General features: G+C 40.2%; 1 protein-coding gene across 2 annotated transcripts; it reads left to right on the top strand.

The window, feature by feature from the left end:
* The first annotated feature begins 5238 nt into the window (after positions 1–5238).
* On the top strand, positions 5239–19282 carry ehd1a (EH-domain containing 1a). 2 transcript variants are annotated; one of them, XM_034136562.1, is made up of 7 exons: positions 5239–5627; positions 11406–11503; positions 16009–16250; positions 16900–17070; positions 17673–17837; positions 18168–18706; positions 18737–19282. In XM_034136562.1, exons 1-6 carry the CDS (start codon positions 5239–5241, stop codon positions 18699–18701), a joined length of 1599 nt encoding a protein of 532 aa, XP_033992453.1. In that variant the 3' UTR covers positions 18702–18706; positions 18737–19282. The 2 variants fall into 2 exon arrangements, with proteins under 2 accessions (XP_033992453.1, XP_033992448.1); XM_034136557.1 differs by having other exon boundaries at positions 18168–19282.
* The last annotated feature ends 1101 nt before the right edge of the window (positions 19283–20383 follow it).

The raw sequence follows: 20383 nt of genomic DNA, 5'->3' as shown, positions 1-20383 counted from the left end.
TTTTTTTTTGCGATAATTCTTAACGGACAATTTGAGCATTTTTCAATTTATTAAATAATCAGTTAGTTAGAGGAAGTAGTACCCAGTTATTTTTACTTAATCCCCAGAACAAAATTGTATCCAATATTTGTATTTAAGTAGGCTAAGTACAACATTATCAACATCAGAATATATTTAACTGCCAACAGAACAAATACGAATTACTCAAAACTGCTCACTTCAGAATAATATATATTATATATCCTTATTGAACTATACTTATGAAACGTTTATGTGTTCATTACTTTAATCTTGCTTCTCATCTAATAAAAGGGCATCAATTTTGATTTACCATGTTTACTTCCTGGTTTTGGATTGCAATTGAAATAATAATAACGTTTGTACATTCAGTTTTTATTTATCATATATAAGGAACATTGTCCACTGCCAATCTCTGTTCTTTTAAATCAAGGCCGAACAGTCCTCTGTTTGCCTCAGCCCTTTACTAAATCAATAGTACTTAGTTTCTTCTTCTTGCACTTACTGCACATTCACTGCCTTTTAATGTATTTTAGCCTTTTTAGCTTTGAGCTCTTAAATGACTGTTTTAAATGTTATCTAAATGTGTCTTTGTGGTGTGTTATATACAAAGACTTGCCATATGCTTCTTGAGTTTAAGAGCTGTGTTTTATTTCCTCTCCATTTAGTTATTAGCATTTAATCATAATTAAATCTGTCTTCAATGAGTTGGATGTGTATAGTTTTTGTAAAATGTGACCGCAGAGACAGGAAACAGTGACAAAGTGCATAGAAAGGCCTACGTGTGAGAAGGCAGATTTGATATGCTATAGATAGCTTTACTTATTGGCTGCTCTCCATCTTGAATGATTTTGTCAGTGGATGTTCAAACAAAACGCAATTTGCTGACTTTTACGAGAAGGTTTGGTCTGTTACATATTTACAGTGAGTTTAATGATTAATTTTTCTCTCCCCCACGCAGTCTTAAGCCGCTCTCATTCAGGAGTCTGCCATTACTAAGGGACCGACTTCTGCCTCAGCCTGCTCACTTCTGTCTCTCCTCTTCACCCACTACCTGCTTTTACCCTATACCGTTTCTATGTGTGTCTTGCTTTTCCTCACACTTTCACCTGATGTTTTTCATTCTTATTTCCCTTTTTCTGACTTCCTATTTAGAATGAATGACTGAAATGAGCCTTACTGGGTGAGTATGAACCTTTTGTGTACATTTAAATGTGGCTAATCAACTGAGAATTAGAAATCAAAGAAACTTTTCAATGTATTCACTTTATATTTTATTGATGGGGCATAACTATACCACAGTTGTAATGTGTGTTTACAGCAAGAACATTTTGTAATTTTGTATTGAATATTATCTGTGCATCCACTCCTGAAACCTAAGCATTACTTTCTTCTGCTTAGTAACATTTCAATCACAGATCATCCTTTAAGCAACATTTCTGTCTCATTTGAAGGGAAGTAAGTGGTTATAAAGACAGATGCAAAATGGTTATTAAGGGAATTCTATGAATGAGTGAAAAATGAATGAAACTGCAGATGCTTTCCTGATTTATTAGTTGCCAGGCAACGTGCATAGTGGGTTTAATTGATATATTCATAAACAATTATAACTGTTTTCCACAGGAATCCTAAAATGGATATAATATGATCTGTTCAGGATATAGAAGGTTATTTGACCTGAAATATACTCCTGTCTAAAGAGTACCAGTGAAGGTGTCTATTTTAGTGTTGAGGTCAACCATGCATCTCAAAAGTCTTTCTTAAAAATGTTATATTTATTCTCAAATATGATTTTCTGTCACAAAACTGACCAGATGATACGTTTTTTGCAGACTTAATCATTAACACATTCATTCTTATTTTAGCGCAGAGATTCACAATACTGATTCTCCACTTTCACGGTGTAATTATATGGTAAAAATATATATCTGGGTGGGCAAAGTCCAAGGAGACAACAGGGGTGAAGGTCTCTTCAGTCTACCCTTAAATTGCTTTATGGCCATGTTTTTCAAGGAAGGAGAGGTTTAAGGGTCAAAGCTCAGCCTGGATAAAGTAGGGGATAGTATGGGATGGGATGAGGTTTACACAAGATGCACACTCGTGTTTATTACTTATGTTAGAAGCCATATCAAAGCCTGTGTGTAAAATATTAATTTTGATGGTCTAAAGGCCAAGATATATTTGCTGGAAAAGCACTTCCTCCTGAGTCCTATCTCACTTTCATTGAGTGACTGACCCTGATTTTATTGGTGTCATAAGGGTATCATGTTTTAAAGAAGCAGTAAAACCCAAGATCAGAAGATGTAAGACTATGTTGGATTATATTTTACAAACCTTTTTATTAGGTGTGGGTGGAATTATCACAAGGGCTCAGATAAAAATATGCAGTAAAATGATTTGATTTCATGTAGTTGTTGGAGCCCGACCAAAAGAGGGCAGCATTATTTCACATGTCAAACGTTATCACACAGGAGCCATGGAGTTCACATTTGTAGTATTGTCAAGTTCTTAACTTTGAAACGTTATTGGGATCTGGCAGTTTTAAGGTATTGGGACAATTATACTCTATATCTATAACAAAGAGGGGCATGTTTAATAGTTTTTTTTTTGTTGGGGCGTGGCTTTTTATTTAAGATAAGATAAGCTTTATTATCTGTCACAAAGAAAAAAATCTCCTTTGACATGACTCAACATCGAACAAACAATTAACATTTAAAACACATTTGAAAACCATACATCAAATGAGAACAAACACTAATAAAACTTCACTTGACAAGAACAATACAATCAATAAATTACAATACATTTTTCCTTTTCCATACATTTGTCTTTTTTTACAAAACAGAACATTTCCTGACCTAGGACCTCAAAAGAAAGAAACAGACGTTTACAAAAGGAGGGCATTTGCAGCAAAGCAAGGTCAGTTACTGCAGATAAAGATAACAAAAGCATTTTCAGTGATACTTTGTTATAATAACACCGTTTTGTTATAACAACCCATCCCACTAGGAACAGTGAAACACAAGTCCATCTTTGTCTAAAAGGGTCCATTTCACTTGTGAGTCACAGTCATTTGTTCCATCATGTAAACCTGTTTTAGTCTTTGGACCCACTGAGGTGGTTCAATGTATATTTTAATTGTCAAATGAACATAATCACATAAAGGAAAATGTTTTATTTTTTTAAATCACACCCTATGATATTTCCAAACACTTGGTGTTACTACCACCTTTTTTCTAATTTTTCTAGAGGAAACTATACAACCAACAATGTCATGAAATAAATACCACCTCCATGTTCTCATGCTCCGTCAGCTATGCCTTGTCTGTGGGTCTCACCAGCTGTAACAGCATCTCCATATGGAAAAACTCTGGCTTCCAGTGGAGCTGCTGTTATCTGTGGTGGGACACCTCTTGTCATCGAAAAAAAAGAAGGTGCTGGGACTCTCTGTAGCTTACAGTTCACACATCTGACTTTCAAAGTCAAAATGGTTTGTGTACAGGAACACCTTCTTTTTGAAGTTTTTGAATGATGTGCCACTTTGATGCTTTTTTATGTACAGGTTGCTCTTCACAATAAAGTTGATGCCTTAAATCCTGTTAAACTGTCTTTCTTTTCTGTTTCTGTGTGCCGTTTGAAAAGATAAAAACATGTGATCATCATGTGTTATCGTGTGTGTGTGTGTGTGTCAGGGGCGCCGTACGGGGGTGAAATGTTAGGGCGATTCTAAGGGCCCGTGACTGACAGGGGCCCAAACAATTTTAGAACATTAAGAAAAAAATGTTTAAGTAACCAATGTGATATCTTTTCATGGGGCCCAAAATCCCTCGCGGCGCCCCTGCTGTGTGTGTGTGTGTGTGTGTGTGTGTGTGTGTGTGTGTGTGTGTGTGTGTGTGTGTGTGTGTGTGTGTGTGTGTGTGTGTGTGTGTGTGTGTGTGTGTGTGTGTGTGTGTGTGTGTGTTTGTGAAATTGATATATGAATACAAATACATAAACACACAAGGCACTATATCTATAAATTGTAAACATTTCACTCTATTAGCGGCAAAGAACAGCTCAAAGTGTGGTGTTAGAAAGTCGAACAGAAACTAGTAAGGTTCAAAATACACATCCCCCAATCCAACAAATCCACTATATTAACTGAAGTGAAAGCAGTGTGGCGTGAAAGCAGTGTGGCATCGTTGTGCTACATGTGTTTGCTATAAGAAATGACCACGTGAAACCAAAACCACATTTGAATATTTAAACAACATTTCTTGTTGAAGGGTAAAAAGAGGTACTGAATACAATTCACTGACATGAATAGGCTGAAGGTCAAGCCATAACTTCACAGACATAAAAAAACAAAAACATTTTGACATTTATTTAAGGGTAGACATTTTTTTGGGAGAGGATGTTTGGGTTTAAACAACTTCATTAGTTAATAATTATTGATATTATTATAATAAAGCGTTAATTCACATATGTTATTTGGTTGATACCACAAAAACCACAAAAGGTTGAACGAATGTAGTGTTAAAAATACACAACTATAGAAAAATACACACAATATTACAATAAAAACAACACTTTTTTAAAAGTGTGTGGTTTTATTATTGTACGTTTTATTCTTGCTAATTATTTATTGTCTTTTATATGTGAAGACACTTGGGCCCAATGTTATTGTAAAAGGTGAGGAATATTGCAAACCCAAACAATCCTGATAAATGGTGTTATCACAAGTTTGAGGCAAGGTCCATTCATATTATAAAGTGTGTCAGATACTGAACTAGGTGTAACCGATGAGGCTTTTATTGTGAAAGGTGTGCATTTCCGGTATCCTTGTGCCAGCCTTCTTTGGGGGTTCACTAACCCACTAACTGACAGCCGGTTGCTAAGCGAGTTAGCTAAACGCTAAGAGCAGCTGTGTCGTTTACACCGCCACAGTTCTGTTATATCAGACAACATATAGCTTAATATAGCTAATTTACTGAGTATTTGTGGCTAGTGTAATTGGCTATCCTGAATTAGCCAACGTCAGCTGAAGGAGGCAGTCCTCGCAGTGCGTGGCTAGCTAGCAGAGAGGAGGGTGGGGACAAAAACTTCAAGACCTCGCCCAGCCACCGCTTCATTCCAGCAGGCAGCTACTCTCCGGACGGTGTGAGAGATACACACCACTAAACCAGATATTCGAAGGGGAGACCGGCACAGTTGTGTCAACTAAAACAAAAGCTAGACATCATGTTTAGAAAGAACTTGAAGAAGGACCCGGAGCTGTTTCAGAACGTGTCGGAGGGGCTGAAGCGGCTCTACCGGAATAAGCTGTTCCCGCTGGAGGACACGTATCGGTTCCACGACTTCCACTCCCCGGCGCTCGAAGATGCCGACTTCGACAACAAGCCCATGGTCCTCCTGGTGGGTCAGTACTCCACCGGAAAGACCACCTTTATCCGGCATCTCATGGAGCAGGACTTCCCTGGTATGCGGATTGGCCCGGAGCCGACTACGGACTCTTTCATCGCGGTGATGCACGGCGAGCAGGACGGGGTGATCCCGGGTAATGCTCTGGTGGTCGACCCCAAGAAGCCCTTCCGCAAACTCAACGCCTTTGGCAACGCGTTTCTTAACAGGTATAGTCCACAGACCACATTAGAGAGTTATTAGGCAATGTTATCAAAGCTGGTAAAGGTGCAGCTAGTTTTAATGACTTTGTATACTGCAGGGTAGCTTGTGAATGTACTCCAGGTAACTAAAGTCTGATTTAAGTGTTGTTTATATTTCACATCATTAATCCAAATCTGTAAAGTAACTAAAGGTATAGTGGAGTAAAAGTACACCATTTACCTCTGAATTGTAGTGGAGTAGAAGTACAAAGTAGCAAAACATTTCCCTCAAACTTGTACTTATCTACAGTACTTGAGTAAATGTACTTAGTTACTTTACACCACTGGAACTGAGCAGTTGGAGCCCTACGTTTATTTATCCACTTGTGATTGAAATGAATAGGTTGTGTCTGTCTTTAAATATCATGTGTTAATACAGCTGTTTGTCAAGAACTGTGTCATAACAGAAGAGGATTTAAATGCCCCCTCTGCATGTCCCTACATGCAGCACACAGGTACATTCACAGAATGCTGTTGCACATTATTCCCAGCAGTGTCAGAGCCAAGTGTGTGTGAGAGTTCGCCCTCTTTCATCCTCCTGAGAAAATGCGGTTGTTTAGTGTCAATAGCAACGTGTAAACCCCTCTGTGTATGGCAAAGCAAGTGACAGCAAGGTGCTTTCCAACATCTGATCCCATTGATAATTGAAGTCCTTTCACTTTGGACCACGTCTTGCCAGTTAGCATTCACCTTGCCCTACTTCATACTTATTTGTATTTAAAGCTCCTGGCGTGGACACTGCTGACTTTTTTATTTTGTATACCAAAACTTGCACAACCAAACCAGGACTGAACAATAAATGTTATTGATCTGGCAATATCAAATGCAACATCTAATTTGTATGTGGCATAATATTTGGTATCGTAAAAATATGTACCATTCTGAATGAAGTGTTGTGGTGTTAAAGAGATGTCCTAGATGGCCTTCAAATCATATTATACAGGTAAAACAATGTGTTTTGTACATAACCTTGAAAAAACCACGATCATTTAAACATTTTTCAAATAAAATAATAAATATGCAATAAGGATAGGTCACTACAATATGGTAAGTCATATCTCAGAAGCAACATCTGTCAAAAAAATCCCTAATCCAGACCATATTTACTAGGTTTTGGACGGTACAACATGTCAAAGATGGGGGGAATAAGATTCCAAGCACTGGCTAATGCTCCCATGAACATAGATTTAAATATGTAGTTTTGGTGGAAGTTAAATGTTCATGGGAGCATTATTTAGTAAGCTGGCTCTATTTTCTCTTTCTTTACGCAACATATCATTTTGTCCCACATGGCCTCTTGAACTTACTGTAGAAATAGTTGTTAGTGTTGTTAGGCAACATGCTGACCTTGTCCTGCCCTCGGATGTAGGTGCCATAAGCCCCTTACCCCTCGGTCATATAAGTGTTAACTCATCAGTGGAGGCCGACGAGCCAACTCCCTATTTCACTACACCTGTCTGGAGGCGATATGAAACCTTATCACAAAGGTTTAAAGGTTTTTGTGAGACTGTGTTGTAGTATTGTTTCATTGAGTCAGCAGGTTTTACACTAGGACATTCAGCTAATCGGAGGTTGATCCACATTACCCAGAGATCCGGAGGGAACCTCCTTCTCAAAGTTTTATGAATCACTCAGTGAACCTTAGGCCTAGTATTCAGCATGATGGCAAAGTCTGAAAAAAACGTCCTCTTGGCAAGATCTCACATGACTCACAAGTATTGCACAGGTTGAGTTTTCACTGATTAATGCAAGATGAGAATTACACAGAGAGAAAACGTGCAAGGTGGGAATGCAGAAGTTGGCAGAGCCAGTGTGACGATGTTTAGTGAAAACATCTTAATCCAATCTATTGTGGGTGGATTTCAGATGACATCAGAGGGCTGACATCCAAATGTTGATGTTGTCACTTCCTGTAAAGGATGTGGGTATATCCCCTCTCTACAGGTCCAGTGGCCAGAGTGGTGGTGTCACCCTATACAGGAAAAGCCAGCAAAACCGATCAACAAATAATACATTAATGACTAATTTGTGGACACTTGACATTCATGATCTTGATCTGTTATTATGTTCAGGTTATCAGGTGGATTGAGTGGCAATATATTGTATTAGTACTAGGACTACATTTGACAATTCCCCAGGCCTATTTACTGTTATCCGTCGGGATCCCTTCCCTCAATTGTGTGAGAGTGTTTGCTTTATCTTTCATGAGTGAAAGCTTCTGCCAAAAAGAATCAGTCAAACTTAGAAAAGTGAAGTCATGCATTTCAGATAACACGCTCAAAAGAGAGGGGGTGTCAGACCTCAAAGATTCACCTCTGGAGTTTATTACCGACTTGAGGGGAAACCAGATAAGATTTTTGTATAAACAAAGGCTATTGTCCGTTGTAGCTTCATTTGTCAAACTGTTGGAAACAATCCTCTGATATCATGTGACTTGTGGTTCTCTTTGAATTCAGGCTTGAGTGGTCATTCATTGGCTTAGGGAAAGCTCACATGATCATATGTGTAGGAGCCAGGAGTGATTTTGTAGTCATGTTAAGGTTTGTGGTAGGTTATATTTAGTATTTATTTTGTTTTTGTTTGTGATACTTCAATGTATTTCGGTATGCAAAATAATGGGGAAAGTTGGGCCCCATTGAGCTATGACCATGACACTCATAGCTGATAAAGGTACCTGTTCATGTTATACTAAGTACAATCAAGATCAAACTCTTGGATACTTTTAGTTTGTTTTCTGAAATCTCTGTTTGAACAGCACGGTGTATGTGTAGGCCTTAAACTAAAGTAATCAGGTGTGTAGGCAACTAGCCCAGAGCAAGCCTAAAAACGTCTTCAGGAACCAGTTCCAGACAAACATTTGGAGCTCGGCTGCTCCTGGCTCAGACTAGGCCACTTTTTCACTTTCCTTTGAGGAGGCCAAAAGTATCTGAGTTGGCTTTCCGCTGTTGGTTGACTGAATGTGTTTTTCTCATAGAAGTAGATGGATATAGATGTGAAAGATCCGATTTTGAGTTGACAGCTTTTGGTGAAGGGGAAAATAACATTTGCTCAGCGTGGTGCTCTTTAACTATAGTCATTCAACCTGCAGATTAGCCTTTAACTACCAGCCTCAGATAGGATTTACCCCCTCAATATAATCAGTTATTTATGCAGAGAGTAAACAGAAATCAGTATTTGGATGTGATCCACACATCTACAATTTACTCTTGGATTTGGCAAACCCAAAATATAGTGTCTGGTGTTCTCTTCTAGCTTGCACATTTTTACAGCTTTACTATTATTTACATTTCAGAGCAGTCTGGTTTCAGACTGTGTCATGTTGCACTGAATCTGAAATGTTTCTGTAAAAGTAACTGCACATAATCCTGAACACTTTTTCTTGCTTCTTTTTAACTTAAATACCGCTGCAGTCAGAGGGTCTCAGTGTGTTTGTGCTCTGTGTGAACATTAGTCAGTTAAGCCCGAGTCAGCAGAGCTTAAGTTCCGCACCGGGCCACCCCGTCCCGCACTGTCCCGCTCCGTCCTGTCCTCCTCATGGCCTCCTCACTCCCGGACACTGACTCTGCACTTTTCTCAGAGGAGGTTACACAGGCACATCTTTACATACAAATTCACATGTGCGGTAGGTATTGGTATCTGATGAATAGATCATTTATTTTCAAACACAACAACATTTTAAAGTAAGCAAAAATGGAAAAGTAACACAGTTGTTACCTCCCTGTCCACATCCCTAGTGCTAGCCACAGCGCTCTGTTTCCTCTTCTGTACGGGAAGTTGAGGTTACAATGTGAAGGTCAGGAGGTGGGGACTGAGAGGAAGACCCTCTTTCATCAGCTGGGGCCAGACCCCCAAATCACATGAGAGTATTGACCCAGGTTTACGGTTCACGCCAGTGCCACAACCTCACAGAGGGGATGGGTTTCTCACTTACTCGAGACATCATCAAACAGTGAGGAATCTCGGAGAGCTCGAGTCTCTCGGGTCCTCTGGTGCCTGGTAGTGTCTTCTGCTTTGAAGAATTCCAGCTCAAATTCATCGGAGCATTTTTTCCCTACTCTATGTGGAAAATGTCGGGATGGATAGTTAAATGGAAAACATGAGCCAAAATTCCTACTGGATATCATACGCCATTAGCTATGAGAGGGAATGGAAAAACCTGCATATTTGTTATCTTTGGCTGTCACTGCTATTGTAATGTAATAGCATGCTTAGGATCTCTTTGCAAGAAGCCCCTCTCTCATATTTCTTTGACTTGTTCTTTGTCTTTGGTTTTTCCTTTCTCCTCCCTACGTGTGGTATGGAGTGTGTGTGTTTCTGCGCTCAGTGTGGTTGCAGCAGGAATGTAAAAGCACGGTTCTCCCGGTCTTATGACCCGGTGCCTCTGAGCTCATGTTGTGAGTATCGGTTCAGTTTGAGTAGAAGATCAGCAGAGCAAGAAGTAGTCTAAACCGTGGGGTGTTTTTAACAATCCACTTCTTTGTCCTGAGTGGGAAACCATTGTTTTATGTAAAACCACTCATCCTGTCACGTTTCATAGTGTGCGTATCTGTCTGTGTGAGTGTGTGTGCCTTGGTTTGATTTCTGTTGAAGAGCAACACTCCCCTTTAATGTTTAAACCCCAGTGCTTAAAGGAGACCATTGTGTAGTGACTAATGTTACATTAGCAATGACTCAGGCATACAATTCATATCTTACTATGAATTGTACTAGTGTTTCCCTAACATTCCTACATTAATGGTTACCTCCTACAACCCCCCCCACCACTGTTTGGAAAATCTGAATCACGTAGTCCCAGAAAACTACACCCAAAGATCTAAAGTGTCAACTGGAGCTGACACAATAAATCTATTAGTCAAACAACAGAAAGAATTTGGCCAGCCATTTTGATTAGATTCGTAATTCAAGTCATTTTTTGGAGCAAAAAATGCCACGTTTTTATTGATTCCAGCTTTTTAATTTTGAAGATTTGCTGCTTATCTTTGTCTTATCTTTGACATACTCAATGATTTATCATCCAGAAATGAATTGATGATGAATCATATACATTCTATTGTAGGTTGCAGCCCTAGTATCAAGATAAAATCAACCCACTATTATTAACCTATTCTATTAAAATGAACACTTTTGAACTGCAGGGAATATGCTGAGGCAGCACCCTGACCTCTCCTTACCACCTACAGCTACTTTTGTTTGTCACCTGTGAATGTTTTAAAGCAACATTATTCCTCTTTTGTGATTGCCACAACACTTGACGGTTGATTCTGAAAGCCTAGCTTATCTTTAACTCATAGATAATAGAAAATAATAGGTGTGACATTATATCATAACTAACTTATTGTCAGCCTGCCAACATTGATTGAAAGCATGTTTTGTTCCCTTGGTGGTATAACAATCAAAATCCAACCAAGAGATTTGCTTTATTGCTTCTTTAATGAAAAGAGATATGGCACTTTCACCAAAGGTTTCAATTACAGCACATTTCAAACTGGACCCAGGTAAGATGGCTGCCATATGTTTTCATCTCAGAATGCCATTAGAAAAGTTCACTGCTATTGTTGAATACATATGGTATGCACACTCTCAGCGGACTGGTTTTTGACTTCTCTCCCACTCTCCCTCTATACCCCTATGCCTCATACTCGCGATCCTTTCTCTCTTCTGTCTTTACTTTCCTTCTCTGCACCCTGCACCCTGCAACCTCCCCTCTGCACCCTCCCCTCTCTCATGGCTGTGTTTTCTCCGCAGGTTCATGTGTGCGCAGATGCCTAACGCCGTCCTGGAGAGCATCAGTATCATCGATACCCCTGGAATCCTGTCGGGAGAGAAACAGAGAATAAGCAGAGGTCAGCTGATGTAAACACCCGCACTTTACTCCCTCTCACACTCACCCACTCCCTTTAACAGAGCCGCACCTTCCCTGCTCAGCAGCTCTGTAACACTGTAATGCCATACATGCAAAAATGAACCCACAGGAAGTCACGAGTTCAGATATGAAAAGGAAACATGCTTAAGCAACATACAAGCTTCCTTTCCTTAAGTCTCACTCTGGTATTTCTGTGTGGTATCAACTGTAGCAGTGTGGTTCATAGTGCCGTCAAACCCGTATTTAAATCTAAAACCCTCAGGTCACAGCCTAACCAAACAGGTCATGTAAATCTGATGGACGCATAGGGTAGCCAAGAGAAGCACTTTGAAGTTCATTTCCTGTCTGTACCTGTGGTTTTCTACAGCATCGTCCTTTTTCACATCCTTCCTTATTTTTTGTTTTTCTTTCTTTCTGTTCAGATTGGCACATAGCCAGGTTTATATTAAAAGATTAGCGACAATATGTGAAAAACATTTCCTCTATGCGGCTGTTTACCCCCTAAATGTGTCTTGTATCATTTATCACTTTATACCCGAGTCTTTTCCCTGTGCTGTGCGGGAATAAATACATTTATATCTTTATCCATTTGTCCATGTGCTGTGACCTACAGGGTCACTCCAGATTTGCCACATCCACAGTTTTACTTTTACTTTTGATGATCCGACAGAACTCGGGCCGCAGATAACAGCTGAACACAGCTTCTGCTTTCTCTACCTGGTTCAAGCCCCTTTAAGAGGAAGCACACATTCACACGTTTTTTGTGTACTCTAGGGAAAGGATGTGCAGTAAAAAGGCAAACATAGCAGAGAGTTTCCCAAGACCCCCTCCCACCACCTCCTCAGGGAGCTGTTACACTGTCGGAAATCTGCTCTTTATTATTGAGTTGGATTTCCCACGACACACGGCAAGAAAAAAATTGAGAACTATTCAAGAAGTAGAGCTAAAATGACAGTCACTATACAGAAAATGTGCAACTATTCAAGGAATGGATTCATAATATAAGGAATTTGTCAAGGAGAGATGCCAAACATTCTTTGGTTATAGCTTCTACCTTTGAGGATTAGCTACTTTTCTCTGCTCTTTACTATCAAGGGATTAATTGAGGTTTTCTGACTGTTGGTAGCACATACCAAGCTATTTAAAGACATTACTTTTGACCTTTTCTGAACATTCCTTTGGCCATTTTTCAGTGTTTTCTGACATTTCATTGATCAGTGTTTAACAATTTAATAGATTTAAATGATTGTCGGAATAATTGAAATTGTAAATAGCTAGTTGTAGCCCTTATAAGATGCAAAAGGGGAGACGGAAAGAGTACGGATGGTTGGCAAAGAGACACTGAAAGGCCAAACAAGCGACTGTAAACAGACGGTAGTAGTGCCATGATCTGATAAGCATCTGAAGGAAGTGTCTGCATGAATGAAATGCCGGCTCATGTCGAGCGAGGTGGCTCCATCTGGAAATCTGATAGCTCACACCTCAGTTTTGTTTCTATACATACATGTTTATACCTTCTTACTCTTGAAAACCAAGCATAAAAGACACACACTCCCTCTCACACACACATACATTATTCTCTGAACTGTTTTTATGTAAACAAAGATACAATGCTGTACTACACAGACACAATGTACTCACTGTAGGGCTGTGTGATTATGGCAAAAATCCTAATCACGATTATTTTGGTCAATAATTGATATCACGATTATTAAAAACGATTATCCATTTACTTTGAAAACATCCATTTATTGAAACAAATGTGAACAGTATGTTTTTAACAGTTGATTACCCTGAACTTTAAGTATAATTCAACTGAAAAACCAATAAAAAATTAAATTAAAAAAAATAATAATTACATTTCTTTTCTTTTTTTTAATAAAATAAAAAATCGTTTTATTTCGATTACGTTGTTTTCGTAATGGTTGCAAGCCAAAATCGTAATCGAGATTAAAATACGATTAATTGCACAGCCCTAACTCACTGTGTCACATATAAACAGGTCTGAGTTGGTTGTGCAGCTCAGGTGTGACGGTCAGGGTGTGTGTCACTTCAGACAGCTTTACAGCCAGAAAGAATATAATTGTGTTGTCAAGTCATGGATGGTTTTTATTTCACAATGCTTTAATTATGGATCCATTTTTGATTATGTCAGCAAATGTGGCTCAGAGTGTCTTCCTGAGTGAGCAGTGAAGTGACAAAAACTATAACGAAACTGTGATTTTACAGAACTGGTTGGCATCTTTCCCAGATGACTCAAAATAGTAAAAAGCCATTTAGCAAATTTAGCAGAATATGTTTGCACGTGAACTTAAACTTTTAAAACTTGTGGACATGACATATCCCTGTAGATTTGTTTAAGTAGAAGTTTGACATTTCTCCACGCTTAAGTTATTTCTCCACGCTGCTCATTCTCATGTCTTTAAACTAAATGGGAATCTACTGCAAATGATAAACCGAGCTGTTGAAACAACAAATTGTGTATTCACATGCCGGAATATTCCTTTTAGACCTGAAACTATTGGTTAATTGGTCAATTAGTTGATCAACAGAAAATTAACATCAATTATATTGATTATAGATTCATCGTTTAAGTCCTTTTGCTGAAAAAAAGCCATCAGCACCTTGTTTCACGAAAATGAAGATGGATATATTTCACTATTTCTTTTTTCTTGCATCCCTTTTGTTTTCAGGGTGCTGGTATGTGCATTTTGTTGATCCTGGACAGAACTGGGGTAGCCGTTTTTATGCTAAGCTAACCAGCACCTACCTGAAGATTTATATGTATCGTGCCGACATGCCATTAGTATCGATCTTATCGCCTGTCTTCCAGCAGGAAAGTAAATCGGTGTTTACCAAAATATCAAATAATTGATTTAACTATCCAGGACATTTATTTAGTAATAAGACTTTATTTTAAGATCTTTAGAAGACGAATAACTCCACAGCCTGGACTTCTTACCTCTCTGCTCTGTGATTGGCACATGATGATGAGGCATGTGGGAATCTGTCATCGGTGCATGAGTGTTCCCCTGCATGTCGACCCACATGGTAAAGACGCAGCAGTTGTCGATGCTATGTGCTATAAGTATGTTGAGGCTTGAACAGCTGTTTCTCTGTCTGATTCCCCGGCACTGTGTTAAAAACAGACTTGAGAGAGAATGAGCAAATGTCCTCGGCCTGCTCCCACAGGGATTGTGGACTTTAAATATTCCCCTTTTATCCCTCTGCTTTCACTTTCGTCAGACACAGCAAACTCATTTAGTCTAAGATCTATTCCTGTGTCAATCTTTTATTATATTCATGTTTCTCTATTACTCACCTCCATCTCCCCCTCTATCGCTCCTTTTTAGAAATGTAAAATATTGTCTCATTCTGTCCATCTGCTGTATCTCTGTCCGTCTGTCTTTTGTGTACACGTGCTGAGGCTCAGACAAAAGCCAGCTATGTTGGAATGCATGTGCAGCAGATCTAGATCTGATTGTGCAACAGCCGCGATGAGCTTTGAGAGCAACTGCATTCTTCTCTAATCAGATGACACACGGACGCTAATCAGAACCATAATTCTCTCTTCCTCACTTTCCCCTTTACTCCTCGAGGCTCAGGGAAAAAGTCCCCCTTGTATCATTCCACTTAGCCCCCTTGTTTCTCCAATAACCAAAGGAAGTGAAAAGCAAACTCATAACTGACACTGCATGGCGTTTTATCGTAACACTTGTATTTCCTCTCTCAGATCTTTGCTTCCTTTTTTTCTCATTGCAATCAAGCTTGTTTCTGGTAGGACACGTTGCTGAAACATTTCCCGGATAAAAAGTCATTTCATTCCACGTCGGATTTTCCAAATCAAACCGTCTTTTCCCTCATACGCCTTTCCTGCTCTCTCAGTATCGCTGGTTAATAGGTAACCAGGGGGAAACTGTCCTGCCTTTGAGAGCCCTTATTTAAACATGAATGGATCAACATTACTTGGAATATGAACGTAAAACCCATTTAAGCTGCCGACACACAATTGATTGACTTATTTATCTTGTATTTCTCCACTGCAGTATGCATGTTTACTATGTGTAAGCACAGTACTAGTGCAAGAATGTAACACATGCATTCAAACTGACATGAGAAGAAAACAAGGTAACGACAATCCATTAAAGTCAGTTCAGACTCAGAGCAGTGTGCAGCGTCCTTTTGACCTTTGTATATTCAGTGTTTATGAGTTTAGTGTTTATCAGTATAAAAAAGTAAATATGACTAAGAGAATGTATAGTAATATATGTTTACCAGAAAAGAGTGGGTTTTCATTTTCTGATTTTAATATCATTTGGATGTCTTATCTGTTGTCATGTTTTAATGTTCTGCATCAGCTAACGGGATCCTAATATAATCCTAAATCCGAGTAGGTGCAATACTGAAGGTCATCAGGGGTCACATCAGTGCTTGTGTCGATCCCGTCTTTAATCCGCTGCTCTCTCTCCTTCTCTCTCTCTCCAGGGTACGACTTTGCGGCGGTGCTGGAGTGGTTTGCAGAGCGCGTGGACCGCATCATCCTCCTGTTCGACGCCCACAAGCTGGACATCTCAGACGAGTTCTCCGAGGTGATCCGAGCCCTGAAGAACCACGAGGACAAAATGAGGGTGGTGCTGAACAAGGCCGACCAGATCAGCACTCAGCAGCTGATGAGGGTCTACGGAGCGCTGATGTGGTCTCTGGGAAAAATCATCAACACACCTGAGGTAAAAAAAAAAAAGAAATCTGCGTGTATATGTTTTTGTAATTCACAAATTCCTTTCAATGGAAAATGTTTTAATCTGAGTGGGATCTGAGACTTAAATGTTAATGTTTTAGGGAAACATTTTCTCTTGTAGATCAGTCTGGTCAGGTGACTTTCCCAATGATAGTGTCAGATTTAAGGAACATCATAGTGTTCTCAGTTTGTCACCGTAACAAAATACTTGTGCTACCTGATATCATGTGACCCGGCTTGTCTTATGATTTCTCTCTGACTGTGAAGTTAATGTTTGATCCGGGGCCATATTCATAAACCAGTCGCAGAGAAACCTTTGGATCATGTAGACAATTATTCATTGACTTTGAGAGTGCTGTGTTTTGTGAAGCTTCTCTACAGGACACATAAGATTTTCTTATTGCTTCACTTTGTACCTCACTCTCCTGAATTGCATTTTCACACATCCTGTATATCTATTTTCACTGTGTTTTATTTGGAGTGTACACATAAGAGCGTCTGGTTAAACCAGATGTCAGCGTCGATGTTTAACAGAACACTTGTGAAAGAATTTCCTCCCATGTGGGTGTGGGCAATATTGTGTATCCTGATGAACAGCAGAGATTAATGGAGGTTAACTTGAGCAACGTTCATTCCAGGTGGTGCGCGTGTACATCGGGTCGTTCTGGGCCCAGCCCCTGTTGGTGCCAGACAACAGGAAGTTGTTTGAGGCAGAGGAGCAGGATCTGTTCTTGGACATCCAGTCGTTGCCACGTAACGCAGCTCTGCGCAAACTCAATGACCTCATCAAACGAGCACGCCTCGCCAAGGTTAGTTAACAAGAGGCTTATTTCATGTCAATCCATCCGTTAGTTCAGGTCAGGACCAAAAGGGCTGCTTCCATCTCTAGCGTCCTGCTGCTAAAAAACACCCGACTTTAAAAGTTGCCTCAGTGAATCTTATTTTCACTTTCGTTCTTTCTCATTTTCTCATCACCACCCCCTCTCCTCAAACCCCACAAGAGGAGGAATTCACACAGAAAATCCTGTTGTATGCAACTCTGTCAGTGTTTAGTTTCTTTATTAACTAAAGGCAGAAGTAAGTGCAATGTTATGTCTTAATGTAGATTTCAGAACTTTTAAAGTCCCCCATGAAACACATGAAATACTCATTAGTCATGTTGCTTCAGCAGATACATGGGAAAAAAGACTACTGGTGTCAAACAACACAGTAAAGTCCAAACATTCAAGTGAAGTAAGATTTTGCAAAACATACTTTTTCAGTGACTTTGTATTGGTAGCCTCTGTCGATGTTCATTCTGTGACCTGGGATGTCCGGTTAAAACACTGAGACTCTGTTCCTTAACTCAGTTCATACAAAACCACAGTTTAATCATCACTGAAAATATGTCCTGTTCCTTCATGGTGTCCAGGTGCAGGCCTACATTATCAGCTCTCTGAAGAAGGACATGCCCAGTGTGTTTGGAAAGGAATCAAAGAAGAAGGAGTTGATTGCCAACCTGGGAGAGACCTACCATAGGATCGAGAAGGAGCACCAGATCTCACCCGGAGACTTCCCCAACCTCGCCAAGATGCAGGTAAGATTCAATAAAAGCCTGAGCTGTATCAATCAGAGTTACATATTTGAGGAAATCCCAGCTTTGAGTCTATTTCTGGCGTGTTGCATAACGCTTTATAAACAAACAGTTCAGAGTAGAATGACCTCCTGACCTTTACTCTCTTCACATCTTTGCCTTCTCTTTCCTGCCCTCTCCCGCCCGGATGGGCCAGGACGGGGGATGAGATTTATTTTTCCTGGTTTGTCAGGAAATCCTGCTTCTTGTATGCTACACACATAGGTAGCCATTGAAGACTGATCTATTTCCATCACCAATTCCTGTTTTCTCTCAACCCCCTCATCTCTGCAGGAGCTGCTGAACGCCCAGGACTTCACTAAGTTCGCACCGCTGAAGCCCAAGCTGCTGGAGGCGGTGGAGGACATGCTCGCCAACGACATCGCCCGTCTCATGGCCATGGTGCGCCAGGAAGAAGCCGCCATGCCCAGCCAGATCGTGAAAGGAGGAGCCTTCGAGGGAGTCATGACGGGGCCCTTCGGTCACGGCTACGGAGAGGGAGCCAGCGAAGGCATCGACGAGCTGGAGTGGGTGGTGGGTCGCGACAAGCCCACATACGACGAGATCTTCTACACCCTCTCTCCAATCAACGGCAAGGTGTCCGGCGCCGCAGCCAAGAAGGAGATGCTGAAGTCCAAGCTGCCCAACACGGTCCTGGGGAAGATCTGGAAGCTAGCCGACGTGGATAAAGATGGCCTCCTCGATGATGACGAGTTCGCCCTGGCCAACCATCTGATCAAGGTGAAGCTGGAGGGCCACGAGCTGCCCGCCGCGCTGCCTGAACATCTGATCCCTCCGTCCAAACGTGGCTCATCCCTCGAGGCCTAGAGGGGGAGGAGAAACAGGAGAAGGAGGAGGAGGAGGAGGAGGAGGAGGAGGAGGAAGGACAGCCTGGAGATCAGCCATGTCATCGCTCTTCATCGTGTTCAGAACTCTCCAAACACAAGCAGGCATCATCCTCCATCAAGCTGTGAGTCTCCAGGCACCAGGAGGACGTATAGCTGTGATCTTTTTCACCCAGAGAGAGACTGGAGGTGGGGAGGTCCATCTTTGTGCATTAGGGGATAATATTTAGGTATCTATTAGAATTAACTGGGGGTTGATTTGCAAACTGATGAAAGGACATTACCGGATCATGAACTAAGGATTGGATGTTGCATGATGGATTTGTAGATCCTGTGTAAAAGATGTCATCTTAAGTATACAGTCCATATTATTATATGTTGATCCAAAGAAATATCGTTTTTTTTTCCCATTTGGAGAGAGAAAGAGGAAATAAATCAAAACAGCTGTTTAGAATTGTTTTATCTATATTTTTGTATTTCCTGACTGTTAACTTTGACTCTTTCCAAATGCTTCCCTTTTTATTATTTTGCCAGATAAATAAAAAGGAATACTGTACCATCTGAGTCGCAGACGTATGCATTTTTATTGACTCGTTCTATGATACATTACATTGGAGTTCATCAGAAGACAATCTCACTGAAATCAGAATGAAACATTGAAAGGAAGAAGACAAAACCCAAACTATTGAAGCTTAAGCTGTAGTCATTTGTCATTGAGGAGATTGTCAAGGACAGTATCAGGCAAAGGTCACCCTGACACTGACTTTAATTCTGATAGTTTCAGTGTAGTGTACCGCCCTCTGTAGGACAGAAACAGTCATTATCCACACTGCCACAGGACATATAAGGCCATTTTCACATGACACAAGTTGCCTCTGACTGCATATCTTTAAAGGGCAAATTGAAACCAGTCGGGCAGGCAGACACTTGTGACTTTCTCTGGAGCATTTTCAGGGACACATGGAGACAATTTACAGTGCTGGAAAATTCAGTGCAGGCTCACACAGATGAGCACAAATCATAAACAGAAAGACAGGAAGCTGGAGCTTTATTAGTGTCATATGAAGAGACTGAAGGAGGCCTGTTTGCATAATCCAATATGGCGTATTTATAAGAAACTGAAATGTAAATGAGATGCACTGCAACATTATTTGAAGTTTATTTTCCATATGATTTTTTGTTACTCCAGAGAGCAGCAGCCAAGGCTTATCATCATGTAAACACACTTCTATACTGTATCTCTCACTGCAGGTTGTTTACATTTTTCACATTGGTGGCTTGTTTTCACATTCAGTCTAACTTCACCAGTCCACTTCTACAAAACACCAGTTATGTTTCATTTTCACTTTGCATTCAGAGTCTTCTCTCCCTCATCTGCATTACTCCTTTGAGACTCATTGAAATTCTGCACACTGATACACTAGATTGTCAGCCAGCGTCAGATACACGAGATGCTCACCAGCTGTTAGTTTTCACCATGATGGCAGCAGATTTCCTCTTTGATAAAGTCAACTGGTGCTCTCTTGTGTCTTGACAAGTTATTACAGGTAATTTGACATTTTGTTTGGTCATGCTCTTCCCTTTTAGTAATATTTGTATGGAACTTTTTAACACCATTAAACACATCCTTGTACATTCATATCATATATAACACAAGGCAAAATT

The sequence above is a fragment of the Trematomus bernacchii genome, unplaced genomic scaffold, assembly GCF_902827165.1.
Source record: "Trematomus bernacchii unplaced genomic scaffold, fTreBer1.1, whole genome shotgun sequence".
In the NCBI taxonomy this organism is placed as follows: Eukaryota; Metazoa; Chordata; class Actinopteri; order Perciformes; family Nototheniidae; genus Trematomus; species Trematomus bernacchii.
This window is presented reverse-complemented; position numbering and strand designations above follow the sequence as displayed.